At 45.8% G+C, this 19,922-nt stretch overlaps 1 protein-coding gene across 2 annotated transcripts in view; it reads left to right on the top strand.

Moving 5' to 3' along the window:
- The first annotated feature begins 845 nt into the window (after positions 1-845).
- Positions 846-19,922, top strand: part of Adam19 (ADAM metallopeptidase domain 19) — an 82,354-nt gene continuing 63,277 nt past the window's right edge. The window contains exons 1-3 of one of the 2 annotated variants that reach the window (XM_013156099.3): positions 846-1,715; positions 5,298-5,383; positions 9,928-9,998. In XM_013156099.3, coding sequence (XP_013011553.2) covers positions 1,619-1,715; positions 5,298-5,383; positions 9,928-9,998 — 254 coding nt within the window. In that variant the 5' untranslated portion in view covers positions 846-1,618. The remainder of the gene's footprint in view (positions 1,716-5,297; positions 5,384-9,927; positions 9,999-19,922) is intronic. The other variant, XM_003473313.5, reaches the window with a different exon arrangement.

The raw sequence follows: 19,922 nt of genomic DNA, 5'->3' as shown, positions 1-19,922 counted from the left end.
CAGTGGACCTTTAAGGCAGACTGACTAAAGAGGCTTATTTGGTTTTAATCTATTTTTGGTACTTGGAATGGAACTCAGGACCTTCACTCGCCAGGCAGGTGCTGTAAAACAGGCTTATAGAGTGTTAAGAAACAAAGGACTTTGCTTGGCTAGACTTTGGACTCAAACTGTTATCCCATTCTTTTCTGTTTGGCCTCTTTGGAATAGTGGGATGTTCCATGACTGTCATCTAGAAGCAGGTACCTTGTAGGATTTCACGTGTGGCGAGGAATTTTGTCTCAAGAGGATTCATACTGTGTCTTTTCCACACCTGATTTAGCTATCTTTAATGAGACCCTGGATTAGGAACAGGTGCTGGAGGGAGTTTTGAGGGTCTTGTGATAAGGTGAGTACATTTTGCATGTGAGAAGGACATGATTTTTGGGGCAGTGGATGGAATATTATGGCCTAAATTATGTCTCCTCATATTTATATATTAAAACCCTATCCCGCACTGTGACTGTATTTATAGATGGAGTTCTAGGAGGATGTGATACAGGTTAAATGAAACCGTAAGGTAAGGAAGGGGCTGTTCTGCTCAGATAGCAGAAGTATGCTGTCTGCCTGCAGAGGACAGGCCATGTGAGGGACAGTTATCTACAGGCCGGGAAGACAGGCCTCACAGGCCCCAACCCTGGTGACATCTGGATGTTGGACTTCTGGCTTCCAGGACTGTGTGACAATAAATTCCTCTTTAACCTACAGCCTGTGGTATTTTGTTATGGCAGCCGGAGGAGGCATCATAATTTTCTTATTCTAGAGATAATAAAGCCTCAGTAAGTGATTGTCTTTATTCCTTCTAGGTTGATCGTTTCCACCCAATCCCTGCAACCCTAACTATCCGGGAATTCTGGTTTTCCGCCCACACCTCCCTTGGGCTTTCACACCCTGGTGCGTTTGTCCAGGCTGTTTCCTCCTTTACTGTTCTCCTTCTGCTTCTCCAAGCTCAGATGTCCTCTCCTCTGGGATTCTGATCTTCTCCAACTCCTCCCCAGTCTCAGACAGAAGGAATGGCTCCCGGATTTGTGTCCTGCTTTTTAAAAAAACACAACTCCATAGAGCACTTAGTGCTCTGAGACTGGGGGTTGGGTTAACTCTTTCGTGCCTGCCTCCAAGAGTGGGGGGCTCTGGGGATAGCATAGCTGAGTCGCCCATCACCCAGGGGAACCACAACAGTGCTGGACGGGATAAAATAGCCCTGAGCAGCGAGGGGTCCGGTTTAACCCTTAGAAACCCAGTCCTCTCCAGGTCGCATCCGCCCGTGCCTCTTTCCCTCCCCGATGCTCGGGAGTCCCTTTCCCGCCAGTTCCCGGTCCCCGGAGTCGTCTGGGTCTCCCGCGTGGGTTTGGCCCGGCTCCCCGCAGGGGTTTGGCCCGCCGCTCCTCCGGCCAGTCCCCCACCCCCTCCTCCTCCATCCTCAGGCCCAGCCCCGCGGCGGGGCGGGGCGGGGCGTCGCTGCATTGGGCCGGGAGCCCGGCCGCCGTGCTCTTAGGCGGGCCGTGGGCTGCAAAAGCTCGACCCCGCGCGGGCTGGGCTGGGCATGGCACAGGGCTTGTGAGCCCAAACAGGGGCCGCTGCGATGCCCGGGGGCGCCGGCGCCGCCCGGCTGTGCTTGCTGGCTATCGCCCTGCAGCCCCTGCGGCCGCTGGCGGTGCGGGAGCCGGGCTGGATGAGAAGTAAGTGTCGGGGCGCAGGGGGACCCAGGCGGGTGGGCGAGGTGGCCTGGGACCAGGTCGGGACCGGGACCGGGACCGGATCCCTGCGCTCGCCGCTTCTCCCCGAGGCCTGCGCTCCGCCGTCCCCAGCGCTGCAGCCCGGCTTTGTTTCCACGCCGCGCGTCTCGGGAGGCGGTGGGGATCGGGGGACTGGGAGCAGCCGGTGCCGCCGTCCCCCTTCCTTCCTCCTTCCTTCCTCTGTTTTCCGCTCTCTCCGCCGCTCGGGTCGCTCGGTTCTCAGGGTCGCTGCTCTGCGCTCCGCCGCGTCCATCCCTTCGGCCACCGCGGAGCAGCGCCCGGAGCATCCTGAGCGCCCTGGGCACCGCGCTCCGGTTCCGCGCGCCGGCGGGGTGGAAGCCGGCTGCCCCGGGAGGCGGCGGGAGCGGTGAGTGGTAGGATGGCGCAGTGGGCATCTCCGATCCTGCACTTCGGAGCCCAGAGCAGGCCGGACCCTCTGAGTGAAGAGAAGTCCGGCGCACCCATCGCACTGTTGGGGAACCGGAGCCTACAAAAGAGAGGGCTCTGTGCGCGCTGGGAGCCGGGGCGCCCTCTCCGCTCGCTCCTCCACACCCGCCCTCTCTCGGCCTCAGTTTCCCCTGCGGTGCCGCGCCGGGACTGGGACTCACGCTTCCAGCTCGGAAGCCGATGGTGCCGCGCGAGTGGTTTCCCAGACACCGGCGTCTCCAGGGCCCGTCCTTCGGGGCTGTCCGCAGATGCTGCGTGAGGAACGGTCCCTGGGGCGGTGCCCAGGCTCTGTCATCGTCGCCCCGGAAAGCGCAGCGTTCCGCGGGCTGGCTGGGCTGACTTCAGACCGCGGCGTGGCGGGGACCAATCGGGTTTTCACACCCAGGGAGCTCGGTGGGGTGGAGGATGGACCGGCTTCCCCGCCCAGTCCGGACCCTGCGAGCTTCAGGGCGATTCCAGCATCCTCCTGAAAGGGAAACCGAGGCACGGGGCCTTCACAGCGAGCCCGGGGAAGGCGGCTTTTCTCCTGTGGCCTGTGGCTCCTGGAGACAGAGGGACCCTGGTGCTATTCATCTCTCCAGAATCCAGCAGGAGGCCTGAGTTAGTCTTGTATAGGAGAAAAACGTGAAGAAAGGCAAGGAAAGTGAGTCACTGCGCCACTAGGCGCCTTTTGAGACCCCAGGGACCACTCAGCAAGGTAGACAGGCTGCAAAATACCTGGGAGGTAATGAGCAGTGGAAAAGGAGCAAAATTACCCCTAACCCCAAGGTCCACGGTTACTATTAATATTTAGGATTTTTACCCCCTCTGATCTTCTTGTATTTCTATAAATATATGTTAATCAAACTGGAAACATATCATATGTAGTTTTATATGTTGCATTTTATGTGGTAAGCATGTCCCAAATCACTACATTCTGTATTTTAACAGCTCATGATTTTAACAGCTCTTAAAATCCATCAACAAACTGCAGAAGCAGGATATTCAAAAGTTAAAAGCTTGACTCCTGCAAATGTGGTATTCACTTGCTTCATTGATGCAGTATCCATGAGGATGGTAAAGCTTCTTCAAAGGAGGGTTAGAAAAGCAGGGTGACACAGGCTTTGGAGAAAGACCTAGAATCTTGTGAGTAGGTCAGACAGAAGGGGTGGTAGAGGGGAACTAGTGTTATTCTTTGCTATTTTTCTACTACACTGAAACAATTTTAGTTTAGTTGGTATATAACTTCACAGGGTTTAGGCTTTTAGACAATAATAAATAAAAAGCCCCAAGGTACTTTCCCTCAGATAAGTCGATAACCCATGGGAGGTATGTTAAACAGTGCTATAAATATGACACAATAAAGACAGTCTACTCGTCCCTTTCTGTTTCCAAGTTTCAAAGTTTTTTTTTTCTTAAATGTAGTATATGGCCCTCCATTATTGAGACTGTAGTTTACTTTTTTTTTCTTGATCACCCCATGTCATTTCGTTAGATATTCCATTAACTGCTATTCAATCCTTTTTTTGCATTGTTGGAAAGAATCTAGACTTACTGGAACCATGAGGACAGGGACTATGCCTCCTGTCTTGTTCCCTCATAGATATTAAGCTCCTAGTGTGGTACTTGGTGCATAGAAAACCTGGAAAACATTTGGAGATAAATAAATGCATTGCTTTTGATTTTTCCCAACTTAACGAGTGTTAGTCTAATGAGAATGTTTTTAGGATATATGTTGATTGTAAATACCTGTGTCGGTTATCTAAAAGGAAAGTTAGTAACCAGGCATAATCATAACATTCTAACAGAACAACTACGGTCATCTTTTATATCACTTACTACATTGTATGCGATTGATGTGCTTGGTTTTGAAATGATAGAATTTGGACTCCTCGGCTCCAGCCCTTTGGCTTTGGCCAATTCTTGTGGAGACCGATTTGCTTTGGTTTTAGGAAGTTCTTGTTTTAGTAAGATGGTCTACAGCCAGTGTGTGAAGTCTGCAGTGCCTTGAATAAGTCTCTTTTGTGGTTTTAATCCCCTTTCTTGCACAGGCGAAAGGCTACACTAGCTATTTCCCAGGTTGTCAGGGGAATAAAGCAGATCTGGATGGTGAGAGTGGTTTGGAGAATGGCAAGCGAAACACAAATGCACAATTGTCATTAAGAACCTCATGTTAATGTAACATTGCCTTGAGGATTAGAGAGCAATTTCATATTACTCTTCAATAGCTTTGTGAGACGGGCAGGTGAATGTCATTATCTTCAGTGAGAAGCTGAAGCTCACCAGGAGCTGACCCTCTAGAGTATACCCAGGATCCCACTACTTCATTCCTCTCTGCTGATGTCATCCCAGTCTGAGCCACTGTCCTATCTCATCGGGGCTCCTGCACCTTTGCAGCCTTGCCTTCCTGCTCTCTGCTGTTTCTTCCCACCCTCCCCCATTCTCCACTAAACCTGATACAGATCATATTACTCTGCATTTAGACGTCCAATGCCTTCCAGGTCTATTTATAATAAAATCCAGATACTTTCCATGGCCTCTGCATTATCAGACCCAGAGCTGACTTGGTGTCTACATTTCTTACGGTCTTTCTCGCTCACTTAGCTGATTCTAGCAAGCTCTGTGTTCTGCTTATTCATAAAGCCAAGTTCATTTCTCAGCATTGCGCCTGGCGTCTCTTCCCCAGGTCTTTGCATGGTGCCTTCTGCTGGACTCTTAGGTCTTAATTATGTGTCATCTTTGCTGATCATCTTGGTTCAAAATAGTCAGTGTCTGCCTCTTACTATGGTCCTGTCTTACTTTTTTTCAGGGCATTTAGCACCACCAGAGAATGTCTGTTGATTTTCTGTTTCTCACCTCTGAAGGTGTACTTAGCACGCACAGAGACCTTGCCTGTGCACTTACAGTCTCTCACTAACGCCTGGAAGCATGTGTGTTAGTGGCCTGGAGCACACACCAAGCACCTGCAAATGAGCAGGTCAGGGGACGATCCCATGGGCAGTTCCTTCTGGGTGACAGTGGCTGTGCAGGAGGTTTGCACATAGCTTGGCTGGGATGTGGAAGTCTGAGATTACCATGATACTTGTTTTGTATTGGCAGGAGGAAGTGAGGAAGGCAGCCTCTGGCCACAGCATGAACTCATAATACCTCAGTGGAAGACTTCAGAAAGCCCCGTGAATGAAAAGGTAAGATTCAAGCTCTGCTTATCAGAGGCCAGAGTGAAAACTTGAGTCTAGGAGGCTTGGGTCTCCCTTTCATGGCTCTTCCAGAGGCCCGGCTGACCACTAGTTCTGTTTCTGGCTCTGTCCACTTTGGTTGGTTTCAGATACCTCACGTGAGGCTTTCCTTTGGTGTGTGATGAACATCTGTAACATTGCCAAATGCTATTGGTTGAGCAAATAAAAATGCGCATGAATCCTGACTTAAACTAATTACAAATGTGATGATGTCACACAAATCACTTTTGATAGGGGTTTATTAAATATTGTGTTTGCTGTTCCTGCTGTACTCTATGCATGCCTTGTTTTATTGATGGGATAATGTATTTGGAGAGAAAAAGGATAATCTAAACTATTTTTAATATATCATAAAATCCTATAGACTCCTTGGGCCACAGCACCCGAAAAATGCACAAGCTTTACCAAGGAACAAGACTGAAAACATTCTTCTGTTCTTGTAGTAAAGAACTGTGCGTGACTGGGATATTTTTTCTAGTTCTTGTTTTTGCTGTTCAAATGAGGCTAGCAAAGGAGAAGTGATTGTTGGCATGCGATGTGACCTTCCACTTTCCAAATAACTGGAGTTTTAAAAATTCATTTATAAAATGGATCTTAGAGGGAATAAAGATGAAGAGAGCTATGGAGAGGGGCTGGTTTCAAAGGTCTCTTTGGGTTCAAATGGCCTGTGATTTATCAGATACATACAGGAGCAAGATTGCGGCAGGAGATACGTCACGAGAGGCTTTAGATAGTGTGCACATTGAGCCTGGAAAGATGAATGGGAAGGAGACATGCCCAGAATTCTTTCAGATAAGAGTAATGCAGACAAATCCCCTAATACCTCAACTTGGATTTACTAAGAGAACATACAGAGAAAATTGCAGGGCAAAGAAAGCAAGGACGGTTTTCATGTGAAAGCAGTGCATGTGTGGAACTCATTTTATCAAGGAAGGACTGAAAATAGCTTCAGGAAAAGTCCAGACAGATTAATAGATGGCCATCCTAGAGCAGATTATTTTTAAAAATTCAGGTCTTGGATATTTCGATTTGCCACTATTGCCTGAGGAATGGATCTGATACTTTTTATAGAGGCTTCTTTGTTCCCTCCAGATGTGGGATGCCCGGCATCCTCAGGAAGGACCTGAGAAACAAAGCAGAGGACTAGATCCTGTCTTTGTTCCTAACAATTGTCTGCTCAGAGCATGGGTCATTGTATTCTGTAGAGATAGATATTCAGCACAGTGCCTGGCACCATGGATATTTGCTGAATGAGTGATAGAGAGAGGAGAGGGACAGAGAGCGAGGGAGCTGGGGTTCTCCAGGGTCACTTTTCTCACTTATGTAATTAATTCATTTATTAAATGTGAATTAAACACAGTACATTAAATGTTAGACTTTAAGGGGATGCAAAGATACAGGACAGATTTCCAGTAACCTGTGGCACTATTTATTTAATCTAGTCGTAGAGAGAAAGGACTTTTCTCCCTTTCCAGGGGGCAGTGAAGAGTGAGTTACCCCTTCTTAGGCCAGATTTGGAGTTAGGAGCGAAAGCTGCTAAGTAGAGCTCACCAGAGGAGCTTGTAGACCCTTAAAATGCAATTTAATTTTTTACTTGTTTTGTTATCTGGAAGCCAAGAATGTCTTACTTTAAGTATTAAGAGTCTGACCATCTTCCAGAACAGAGAGAATTATCTTTGGATTGCTCACGTAAAATGTAGTATTAGTATTCCTGTTGCAGCTGTGTCCATGCAGGGGAGAGGTGACTGCTGTGATACATGGGCCGTCACTGGCTGCCAGCCTCTCAGGGAGAGCATTGCTGCAGCCTGGCTCTGCCTTCCTTCTCAGATGCCCCTGGGGGCTGTGTCCCTGGTGCAAAGTGTCATTGGACAAGGCACCGGCTCCAGAACTTCCTAGAATAAAAGGCCACATGATGAGAACAGGTGTTGGCAGAGCTAAATCAGGGCACCAGAAACTAAAAACGCATCTCTTGGTGGAAGTGACTGGGGATGCATCTCACCCAGCTTCTCTATCGTGGCTGTGAAATGTGCCTTCTTAAAGCTGGGGAACAAGGCATTTGGGGAGCAGGCAGCCAAGGGCTCTTGGCTGGAATGCTCAGATCTTCAGATCTCATCAGCACCCTTGGGTGCCCGAAAGTCTTAGGGATGTACAGGCCCGGATGAGTACGTAGGCGTGTGCTTAGAAAAGGCAGCCCTGGCCAGAGGCGGCAAAGCAGGCGACCCTCCCTTCCCAGACTGGTCAGAGCCAGCTACTGGTGAGCTTTGAAGTTGGTGTTAACAATAGTAGATGCTCCATCCTAGCAAGGACTTCTGTGGATTGAAAAGGTTTTAAGAATTTATCAGCTCCGTGGTTTCCAGTTAGAGAAATTATATTTAATACACACCGAAAAATCTGTGCTGTTTTAAATTGTAAATTTGTAAACGTTCTAAGGTAAATGATTTCTTCCTTTCAGAGAAGTTTGGCAGCTTTAACTTGAATTACCAAAGTGTGCAGGCCCATTACCAATTGGCTTTTAAATTTGACAGCTGGGCATGGTGGCTTATGCCTGTAATCCCAGCATTTGGGAGGCTGAGGCAGGAGTTTCGCTGTGAGTTTAAGGTCAGTTTGGGCTTCAAGGCCAGCCTGAACTGCATAGTAAAACACTGTCTCAAAAAGACAAAAAAAAATTATTTAAAATTATCCACAATAGTAAAGTAAAAAGAGATAAAAGTCATTTTCATAAATGAAAAAAAATTATAAAAATATAGAGATGTGTGAAAGAAAATTTATATTCCTATTACCTAGAAAAACTTTGTAACTTTTGAGATTTATTTCTCTATACGTTTTTCCCTTTAAATAAAACACACAGTGTTACAGTTTGAGCCTTAATTATCTAATATTTATTTATCTATTTAGTTATTTTGATGGAGAGTCTTGTCATGTAATTCAGGCTGGCCATGAACTCACTGTTAGTCCAGGCTGGCCTCGAACTTACAACAATCCTCCCGCCTTGGCTTCCTGAGTACTGAGATGACAGGTGTGCGCCACCACGCCCAGCTGATCTGCTGCTTTCTGCATCTACTTTCTCGATCATTTAAAAATTTAAGTCACTGTTTTTAATGACTGTCTAGTAAATCATATAAATCCGTGATATTAATCATTGTTTTCGCGTGGTGGCACATACCCTTAATCCTGGCACTCAGGAGGCTGAGGTGGGATGTTCAAGGCCAGCTTGGGCTACTTAGTGAGACTTGCCTCAAAAAACAAAACGAAACAAAACCAGACAAAGAGCTCTCATGGGGATCCTACTCAGAACCCTCCTTCTAGTGGAAACTTTAAGCCTATGAAATAAATGTGCTTGTACCAAAAAAATCATTCTTTCTTTTTGGGTTTTTAGGTTTTGTTTCATTATTATAAGTAATAGCTTCTATATATAAATCTCTGCCTGTGCTTTTAGTTCCCTTCAGACAGTATTTTTTTTTGTTTTGTTTTGTTTGGGTACTGAGAATCGAACTCAGGACCTTGTACTTGCCAGGCAGGCACTGCCCCACTGAGCTATATCTCTGGCTCTTTTCCAGACAGTCTTGAGTCAAATGGTCTAAACATTTAAAAACTCCTGCTTTATATTGTCAGAAGTAGTTTTCAGAGTATTGGTATCAATTTATATTATCAGTGGTAGGGGGAGGATGCCCATTTTACAGCATGCTCCATTGCATTATGATTTGTGGTTTTAAATAAGCTTTGTCACTGTGTGTTTAAGGTATCTTTTTTAATGTGGTTGTTTTGGGGAGGGTGAGCTGTATAATTTACCAAGATATTGAACATATTTTTCATTTGTTGGCCATTTTGTTTATCTTAAATGTTCTACTATGGAGGGTAGCACGTATGGCTACTAGTGAGCTGCTCATGTGTAAAATACAGCTAGTTTGGGGTTTTTAAAACCTCAATTTGAGATGCTTTTCTGTTGCCACCTCTGGGCTGATTGGGGTTTCCAAGCTGAAGGTGGATATAAAATAAAATTCTGCTATCAAGGGAGAGCCACACTGAGGGTGTGAGTGCTACAGTGTGTACATTCATTATCTCATTTAATCCTTGTGAAACCCTCATAAGGTTATTACTATTATCTTTTTATTATAGAAGATGAAATGGAGACGTAGTAAGGGTTGGTATCACATCCAGGCTCACAAAGCGCAGGTGTCAGAGCTGGCCCCGGAACCCAGGTCTGACTCCTGGGAAACTTACTGTTGGAAACCACATCTTCCTGTGTTTCGCTTTGGCAGACTTCAGGTCTGCATTTCCACTGCATCTCAGCCTGGAGCTCCTCCGCTCTGCTTCTCAGGAGAAAGCAGCTGGGGGAAGGATTTGGCCGATTCTGGGACTGGAAAGGCAATTGACCTTTTCTTGCTTCCTTCCTGTGAGTCCCTGAGCAAGCACCCTGCTAGACCCCATGCCTGTCCCTGGGATCCTCCGTCCCTGCTTTTAAGGAACTGACTTTCTTTTGTTGTTGCTTTTAGCATCCCATCAAAGCTGAGCTCAGGGTAACGGCGGAGGGGCAAGAACTGATCCTGGACCTCGAGAAGAATGAGTAAGTGGATTCTTTCGCCTGAGACAAAAATGGTTAACTTCGATGTCAGTGCTGGACACAAGCAGGTGTTGCTGTTTGGAATGAAGCGTTCAATGGAGTGATTCCAAGCTCTCAATCCTTGGTCCCTTTGGGGGCGTATCCTGCAAAGGGAGTTTTTCCACAGTCTCTTATTTGCTGTAAAGTTACTGGACTGCTTAACATCTTGCTTAAGTTTCCTAGGGCTGCATTTCCGGTACCTCTGGAAGTTCACAGCAGCACACGGGTGTGTGTGTGTGTGTGTGTGTGTGTGTGTGTGTGTGTGTATAAGTCAGTTGGGGAAGCAGCTGGTTTACTGCTTCCAGCACAAGGCAGGAAGTAAAAGCAATTAGAGGAAAACAGCAGTCAGGAGGGAGGCAAGTGGAGGGTACTGGGACTTGATACCTCAAATCCTAATTGTTCCATCTATCCGTGGTTAACTAAATCCAGGATTTTGCCACGAAGGGCATTGTTAGCTGTCTCCTGGCTTCAGTGGGCCCAGCTCCTCCAGCTTCTTAACCTCCCAAACCTTGGGCAAGAGTCTGGCTCAGAGAAACCTCCACACTGATTTGCTGCCGGGTGTAGCTGTGCCTTGACTCAGGTCATTAGGGAGGCAGGTCTGCACAGTGCAGGGCTATGTTTGTTGCTTATTCTTCAGCCATTCCTGGTTGTCTGACTGATGAGCTCTTCTTGCCTGGCCGAGGGACTCTACCAATAGTTCCACTTTTGTCTCCCACAGAGATGTCACAGATAAGGGTGCATGGTTTGGAGAGCTGCCTGTCGCCTCTTGGCAGTCTCTAAAACCCCTGGAAGCCGATGAGTAATCAGATACATTGCTGCCAGGAAGGGGACGGAGCAGGGCCTTCCCATGTCCAGAGGGGTGAGAATGGCTGCTTGGCTTGGGCGAACAGGGAGGCTGTAATTTATTCCAAATTTGGGTTTTTCGCATACTTGCAAAGGAGGATGAGTAGTGTCCCTTCTGTGGTTACAGTGTAGCTCAGGCGCTGCTGCATGCAGGGAGCTTTGTTTGTATCTTTCCTCTCTTGCTGGTACAGTGTATGGCAGCCTTCAGAAGTCAAAAAGATGAGCATTCCTGTCATTTGCTGCTCTCCTCTGGCATGAGACCCACCTTTTCCTGCTTACTGAAATGTTTCTTTCCATTTTCCTAGAACCAACCTGGCTGGCCATGTCCTCAGAGGGTGCAGGTCTTCCTTGTGCTGGCTTCTTCATTGGGGTGTCTTCCTGTGGTCCTTAGGAGATCTGCACTTGACAGCTCCCCTAAGGATCCTGCTTTAGCATCCCCACCTTGAGCTGAATGTTCCCTGTTGCCGCCTGTGTCTAATTTGACCTACTGTGCCTTGGATGGGACATCTGTCTGGGCTTTAAGCCTCTTCTAGTCAGGTGATGATGGCAGTGTAATTAGGGGCACATCCTCAGAAATTGATCTCAGACCTTGAGCTCCTGTCCTTTCATCCTGTTTTGGAACTTTTGTGAGAGCTCATAGGATGTTATAGTAGGAAGATGCCTTAGGAAACACTGAATGCAATAGTCTTATGCATAGATATAGAAACTGACTTGGAGAGGGATCGGCACTTATGTAAGGTCACACAGCAAGAAAGCCAGAGAAGAGAGACTGGGATCATTTGTGTTCATGGGTTAGGTCTGGAGTTGTGAGGCCCAGGTGAAGGACTGTGAATGAAGGGCTTGCTGGACACAAGGTGAATGGTCAACTATTCTGTGATTTTTATTGCCCTCTGCCTGGTGGGACTGCGGGAACAGCCTTCTTGTTTTACAGGGCGCCGAGCACAGCTGCATGTGGTTCCTGGCCTGCTTGAGTCAGCAGAAGGCAGGAGGCCTGACAAAAATGGAAGCAACAGAGCCAAGCAATATGACCTCACCAGGTGTCCCTGGAGGACAGCTTCCTGCTATTTTCATCCAAGTTGAACTTTTTTGTTTTTGGACAAGTGTCAGTGAGCGGAACTCTAACTGCACACAACTTCCTAGTGTGTTTATTTCCCAGAGGCCTCTCATTCATGCTGTGTGTGACCTCCGATCCAACACAGCTTTGGCGTGGAGGCGATGCTTTTCTGATCTTTCAAGTCGTAGTACTGAAGTTTCTGTAATCCGGTGATACCCCGGGGGGGAGGGGGCCCTAGACTCAGCCGTGTGATTTCTCAGTCTCCGGTTCTTAACCTCCTCAGGCGACTCATTCGTTCTTTTCTCCTGTGCGTCTGTAACGTGCCAGGCCCCAGTGCAGGTATTAGGAATAAAGCTGTGAGGAAAACAGTGTTTTCCTTTAGGGTTCTTACATTCAGGTCCCAGGGAACAGTCAGCAAGCAAGTGGGTGTACAGCTTGTCAGATGACAAATGCAGTGAAGGCTCAGGCAGAACAGGGACAAGGGGGCCGTGGTTGGTGAGTGGTGGCCAGGGAAGCTTGTTGGTTCAGTATTTATGTTGAGACCTGAAGGAACAAGCGATGTGGACCAATGAGAGGGACCCTGCCAAGAGGAGGGAACGGCCAAGTTCAGAGGCCACAGATCATGAAGATATCTATGCCTTTCCACCTCTGCCTCCCATTTCTCCACGTCCTGGATTCTCAGTTCTTCCAGGAGCAATAGACATAAAGATTTCTGGGGCTCTGGTGTACGCGTGGGGGTGTTTTAATTTTTTCATTGTTCTGAGATGTCTGACCTTCTCCCATCAAATCAAAACCCACATGCTAATGCATGGCCCAAAATAGCAGTGAGCAAGCCTTTAATGGAATTCACACATGGAGGCATCATTGCCAAGAATGGTGAGGATGGAGGAGCATGGGGGCCAGGCCTGGCCAGGCCAGGGGATGTGGCCAGGGAGCCTCAGGACAGGCTGCAGACAAGCCTTGATTCCACAGCACAGCAGCCAGCAGCCTTTGCTCTGCTTTGAAGCAGCTGGCATCACGGTGAGCAGAGCACTCCCTTTGCTCTGTGGAGTGTAGCTGTAAAGAAGTGACTCTTTTGGGTTCCTGTGAGTACATCTGCACATCTGCCAGTCCTGCATTCAGACACTGCTCTTAATAGCTGGGTGTCCTCTGAAAGCCTTGCTGCCCTCACCTGGGGTAGCGTGAGGGTCCCATGTCGTAGAGCCCTGGAGAGGATGAGACCAGCTGGCGCAGACAGAGGCACCCACATCTGTCTGACTTGTCTCTCTGGTTTAGTAAACGGCAAATACAGTAATTTCTTGCCCACTGTTTTTAAATTACAAAAGCAGCACACACTCATTGCAAAACATGTAGCAATGCCAAATAAATGAAGAATGAAAGTTTCCCACCCATGGGAGAGTCCATTGTTAACCATTTGGTGGCCCAATGCTTGATCTTTTCTATGCACACCAAAAGGAGCAAGGAGCCTGTGGCTATTTCTGCACACAGCCACCCAGACGCAGCTACAGAGGGCTATTTTAATTAAGGAAAGAGTAGCAGAAATGAGATTAAAGCAGACATGCTGTTCTACAACTTGTTTTTCTTAGGCACCTCTGATGTAATGAAGATAACACTCTGCTCTATTAAAAGTGCATGTGACGTTTATTATGCTGTTTAACATTTGTGAAATACATGCACACAGTTTGTACACATTGGTGCACAGTGCTGTTGCAAGTAGGTTACTTGTGATTGAGGGATCTAGCACTGAGCTCAGAGAAGTCAGCCTTCCTGAGCCTCAACTTTCTCATCTATAAACTGGGCTTTTGTCTGTTAGGTTTCAAGAGCTCTTCTTCCTTCATGATCTGTTTAAAGAACACTGTGTAAGTTGAAAAATAGAAAAGAACTCCCTGCCTCAGGGATTTTGTTACAGCTGTGCAGACTTCCCTGGAATGAAGGGATATGCAGCCTTAAGCCATGGGACTTGACTTCGAAGTTGGTGAGCTGCTCCCTTAAGACTCAGCTGTTCAGGCAGGAGAAAATACAAGGAGGCAAATTACAGGGCAGAAATTATATGCTGCTTTTTTCACAACCCCCAATTGTGGGATAACATCCATAATATTCCCCCTCTGTGTAGTTTCCCCATGCTCCGAGGACGGCCTCGTCAACCCAGGGATCACATCTGATGAAAGCTTGTTGGCTGAAATCCAATGGCATTTTCCTGGTTGCAGGCATCCCGGGAGACATCTCTAGGGAGATAAGGGCTAGCTCTGTCCTTTCTTCCCCTTTCCTGAGGAGAGGGCACATTGACCTGTTGAGCCTACGTCCAGATGTTCACTGACCACATGAACAGTGAGGAGGATCACTGTGTCACAAGGTCACCTTTAAAAGCAGGCAAGCAGCTTCACCCAGAGGCCCTTGGGCCTTGCACTTCTCTGTATTCATCTCCAAGATGCATTCTGGGATTCTCAACACTTCCGCATGCTGCCCTTGTTAAGGCCAAATGATGGTGGGATGGAAGTTTTGGCGTAAGAAAGGAAACGGTGTCCTCCGGTCTCCCGCCTTTCATTGTGTGCCGCCCCAGTTAGGTAGAGGTTCTGTTTATACAAGTCTAGCTAATAAGAATGAATATTTGTTTTTCTTTCCTGAACCTCATGGGGAACAATCATTGTCAAGGCATATTTAGACATTTTAGTGATTTACAAGTTGTAATAGCCAGCAATACTTTTGACTTTAATCTCCATATCTCAGAGACATTGTGAGAAAGGAGATTGTTTTTGTTGTCCTAGATACAAAGCTACAGCCTGGAAAATTAACTGTCATTCACTGTTATTGGAATGATTTTAATCTCTAATTTTCTCCTTTCTGTTCAGTCCTGTTTGGATTGTATATTGCTAGAGGAACAGAGGAAGGGAGAATTACCAGATAGAAATGTTTTCTGCCATAGCCAGGATGAATGAATTGCCATCTCCTATTCAACCCTTCTCTTGTGGAGAGATCTGGGAGACATACGAAGCGATTTGGAGCAAAACCCTGAATACCACTCAGGCCCTGGAGTCCCCCACCTCCCCTCCTCAGCTTCCTTCTGGGTCAGGAGTGGACTTCAGCTCTTATCTAGGATAAAGAACTGCTCCTTTGATCCTTTCTTGTCAGGAGCTTCATTTGTTGTTGGCAAAAGTCAATTTCCTGGATCAAAGTGAAGCTCAGGAAGGCTTAGACAGTATCCCAACACTTTTAGTGAACCACGTCTCCCTGACTTGCTGATTTCAATGTGTCACGGACACATGGATTACATTTCACCTAGAATACGAATGGCTTAAGAAATTAAAGGATATCCTTCTTTAACCAAGAATTTGGCAGAGCTGAAGTATTCAAAATGTTTTTCCAAACTCTGAACGCAGCTGGGCTCCCTATTCCTTGCAGCTGAGGCTGTCTAACCCAGGGAGACGGGTGCCAAGGAAACAGTTGGATGCAGGGGTGGGGACGCCAGAGTTTGATGAGCTGCCAGTGGGTGTCTGAAATTTTCTTCAGGTTTTTTTTCTGGTAAGCATCAGCAATAGAATTAACCCATTAACCCTGCTTCATCGAAGGCAATAAGTACATGAATGAATTTAAATTTCAAGGGTTGTGCTAATCTCCTTCCCCTAGAGAGTTCTGATGATTTGTTTGAAATGTAGTTTCCAGCTGTGGTTTTAGAGACTAAGACTTAGTTCATTTACATTTCTCGTGTTGTGCAGAGCCCTCGGAGTTGTGGAACCAGTGGCTTACCAGACTGTCTGATGTGAACCTCGTATAAGCCCAATTCTCAACCACACCCCTGCATAAATAGGGTCTCTAATGGCAGTGGACTGTTTGTGTCCTTCAGATCCATACATTGACATCCTAACCCCCAAGGTGATAGCATTAGAAGGTGGGGCTTTAGGAATGTGACCAGGTTACGCAGGCCCAGCCCTCATGAATAGGATAAGTGTCCTGTAGAACTAGTTCACTGCTTGTACCATGGAGTGGTTCACTCTTTGTACCATGTGAAGACACAGGTAAGAAGAAACATTGACAAAGCATTAAGTCAGCTCTCACCAGACACCAGATCTGCTCATGTGCTGGTCTTGGACTTCGAAGCCTCTAATACTATGAGAAGTTCATTTCTATTGTTGTTTATAAGCCACTCGGTATATGGCATTTTGTTATGGCAGCCTGAATGGACTAAGGAACATTATTTCTAAATCATAGGAAACATGACATCCCTTTCTTAGGGCCTGTTGTTTAAGCTCATTTTCAGTGATTAGGATGATGCTCCAAAGGATCGCAACTGTACTGTTGGCTTAAGTGGGTATGAGAGGGCATCCACAAGGAAAATAACCCAGATGTGTTGGTGGAGAAGGCCATGACCAATAAGCTATGCATACCCTGGTTCATGGAGTGGAACAGGCTTGGACTTGGGTCCCGGAGAGACCTAGATTCATTTCTAGACCCTGATCCTGGTTATGTGGTCTCAGCAGTCTTTTGCCTTCTGAGTTTTGTTCTTCATCTGATTCATAATTCTGTGACTCATAATACATCTAATTCATAATGCAATGGCTCATCTGACTCGTAATGTTACTCAGAAGGAAGCGTTTATTGACACCTGGCCCCTATGTGAAGACTTCTCTTTTCATTGTCTTATTTAATCCTCATCTGACCCTTTGAAAGAAATATTGCTGTTATTCACATTTGATAAATAAGGAAACTTAAGCATGACGAGGTTAAGTAATTTACCCAATGTCACGCAGAGCCAAGAGGTAAACTCAGGTCTGCTTTGCCAATTACATTATACTTTTGTAGGGAATTTACAGACTTTAATACCTTCATTGCAGGATGTTGCAGACTGAAAACTGCAGCTTCTTTCCCCACAATGTGTCCACATTATAATCTCTGACCATGCAACAATGTTGCCTTTTTGAGAAAAAAATTGTAGGTATTACGTAAGAGATTTCCACATAGGAAGATTATTCTTAATTATATGGGTGCCCCCTAAGAAAAATAACAAATATAAATAAGAGACAGGCAGAGGGAAACTTAGCCACAATCTGAGAGGGGAAGGTGATATGACCAGAGCAACAGTAGGAGTGATGTAGCTACAAGCCAAGTAAAGCTGGCAGCCACCAGTGCTAGAAGAGACCAGAGCAGATTCCCCCAGAGAGAGTACAACCCTGCTGACACCTTGATTTTGGCCCTATAAATATTGCTTTTATTCTTCTGGCCTCTCAAATTGTGGGGAAAAAACTCTTTTGGTTGTTTGATATACCAAGTTTGTGGTATTTATCACAGCAAACCCAGGAAACAAACAGGGTTGTGGTTTAGGTATAATTTATTATAATGTGCTTAGTCTGATGTCTGACACATTGCAGTTAGGTTTTCAATATATGCTAATTTTTATTAATGCAAAGTCAAGAATAGTTGTTTTCTGAAGTGTCTTGGTGATGCAATGAATGACAAGAAAAAAACACTTTGAGAAATAAGTTGCATGGTTATTGCTTATTGACATTTCCTAAGTTCCGGTCTTGTTCTTTGATGACCAGTCTGCCCCTAGGGAACTTCTGGCTGAGGATAACTTAGACTGACTGTCAGATATTAATAACAATGACAACAGTAATGAAAATGGCCAGAATGTAGCAGATACCTATGTCACAGGCACCCTACTGCAATCTTTATGCAGTCTAATTTAATCATCGTAATCAGTCTATGAGGTCTAGGTACCTATATTAGCCCTATTTGATGGACGGGGTTCCTGATGCATAGAGCAGTTGGACTTAGTCAGAGTCATCTGGTGAGGAAAGGCAGGGCCAAGATGTGAAGCCAGGTCTGCTTGATTCCAAACTCCAAGGCTCTTAACCAGGAAATTAGATTGTCTCTCAAATGCCCTTTGAGCTCATCATGACTTTTCCATTCTTCTACCACTCCTCTCCTCTTTCCTTCTACGTTCCCTAACCCTGGTTAGACTTTGAGTGTCACTGCAGTGTAGTGGTGTAAGCCAAGCAGGTATAGATCAAGAGCCTGGCTCCTTACACTCTTTGAAAGTGTGAGCTTTGCCCATGTCATTTACCCTTCAAGTGTCAGTTTCATCATCTACACCATGGGAACAACAACAGCGGCCCCTTCATAGGGTATTCTGCAGATTCACTAAGGTAATGTCCTTAGAGCACTTACACTGTGCCTGCTGCACGGAACAGCACAATAAACAGCCACTGTTATTTATATTTTGTAGGGTCAGAAAAACATCTTAGCATGATGTAAGAGGGAATTCCCCTGAGCTGGTTTCCAGATGTAATTAAGCAGAATTGACCCTACCACTCTTTACCCCAGGGAGGAAACTCACTTCTAATCTCCAGCCATGGCCTCCTCATCCTGACTGCACCTCCAGAGCGCACTCACAGTGTCCCCCAGCCAGCCAAACTGTACCTCTTGTCTGTGCCTGCGTAGCCTGCCCCTGGTCTTCCCCTGGAAGGCCCTGAACTGTCCGATAAGAAGGTCAGGCTTGACTCCTTGGTTCCTGCACTATCTCCTTCCAGAGACCCGCAGCCGGCCTGCCTGAATGGCCAGGAAGGATGTCCATGGGCTTCTTTTGTCTTAAGCTTATTTCTTCTGGCTGCCCTTCAGCAGCAGCCCAGGGTAAGATGAATGGGAGGAAGCTGTCCACTGCCCTGATGGCCTCAGTGCTAGGGGAAGCTGGGGACTAGGAAGCAGTCGGGTGGTCCTAAGGTTTGAAGATCCCTTCATCACCAGCTGTTTGCCTTAGGATAACAAAAGCTACCATCCAGAGAGTGAGCCCTGACCGTGAGCTAGCTACATGGTTTACATAGATTTTTTAAAACCCCAAATGGAGATACTATATCCCTGGGTTTATAACCTATTTTTTCTCTTAGAAATATGGCAAAGACACTACCAACAGACCAACAGACTTTTAAAATTTTTACACAATAACTTTTGGTAATGTTTGATATTTTCCAGAATAATACTGTAGAAAAAAATGACAGTTTTAAAACATATGAGCTCATAGTATGTATGCTATTTTATACTTCACATTTTTATAATTTGTCTTTGGTAGCTTTCCGCATTAGGACATTTACAGTGCCGTTTTATTTTTTAGGATGGTGAAATCCATTCAGAATGGATCAGAATTTATTGAATTCCCTATTAATGGATGATTAGGTTTCTGATTTCTCGTTACTACAAATAATGCTATAACAATAGGCTTATGCAGGATCTTTTAGCACATTTCCAAATATTTCTATAGGCTGGATGTATGTAAAATCATATGGCATATATATTTAATGCATATTAAAATTTTTAAAGATTATACTTCGCACTCTATAGGTCCTTCCCACAGGCAGTTTGCATGGCCGAGTGTGAGAGTATATTGTGGGTACATTTCCACATACATTTATTGTAACATTTTAATGGCTATGTGATGTTAAATTGTTGGTATATGCCATGATTCACTCTTAAAATTTCTTACAATAGAAAATTATCAAGTATACACATTAATGAGACTAATATCGTGAATCTCTGTATGCATGATCTGGGTTCAGCAATAATCAAAATGCCATAATGAACTTAATCATCCCTCATCACTGGACATTCAGATTGTTTGTAATTCTTCTTTTAAAAGTTTTATACTTGTACTCTTTGGGAGGTTCTTGTAGAGGATTACCTGATAGATGTAAATCGCTGGCTCAAAGGGAATTTTCAAGTAAGACTTGCACATACAAAGGGAAATTGTCTTTGGCTTTTCTTCAAGTTTATATTCACCACCCTTGCTGAGAGATCCTGTTTTCACAAATGCTTCCCTGTAGGTTAATTGTTGAGCTTGGACAGACTCTTTAAACCCAAACTCCTGTCTTTTTTGTTTTCAAGCAACTTTCTTGAGATATGATTTAGATACTGTATGGTTCTCTCCTTTAAAGTATGCGATTTGATTTTTTAAAGTATATTTATAGAGTCATGCAACCATCACCATATTATAAGTTAAGAACATT

The sequence above is a fragment of the Cavia porcellus genome, unplaced genomic scaffold (assembly GCF_034190915.1).
Source record: "Cavia porcellus strain 051 isolate PalLab524CR breed Dunkin Hartley unplaced genomic scaffold, mCavPor4.1 scaffold_19, whole genome shotgun sequence".
In the NCBI taxonomy this organism is placed as follows: Eukaryota; Metazoa; Chordata; class Mammalia; order Rodentia; family Caviidae; genus Cavia; species Cavia porcellus.
The sequence above is the reverse complement of the archived record's forward strand: the minus strand, read 5'-3'. Positions and strand labels throughout refer to the sequence as shown.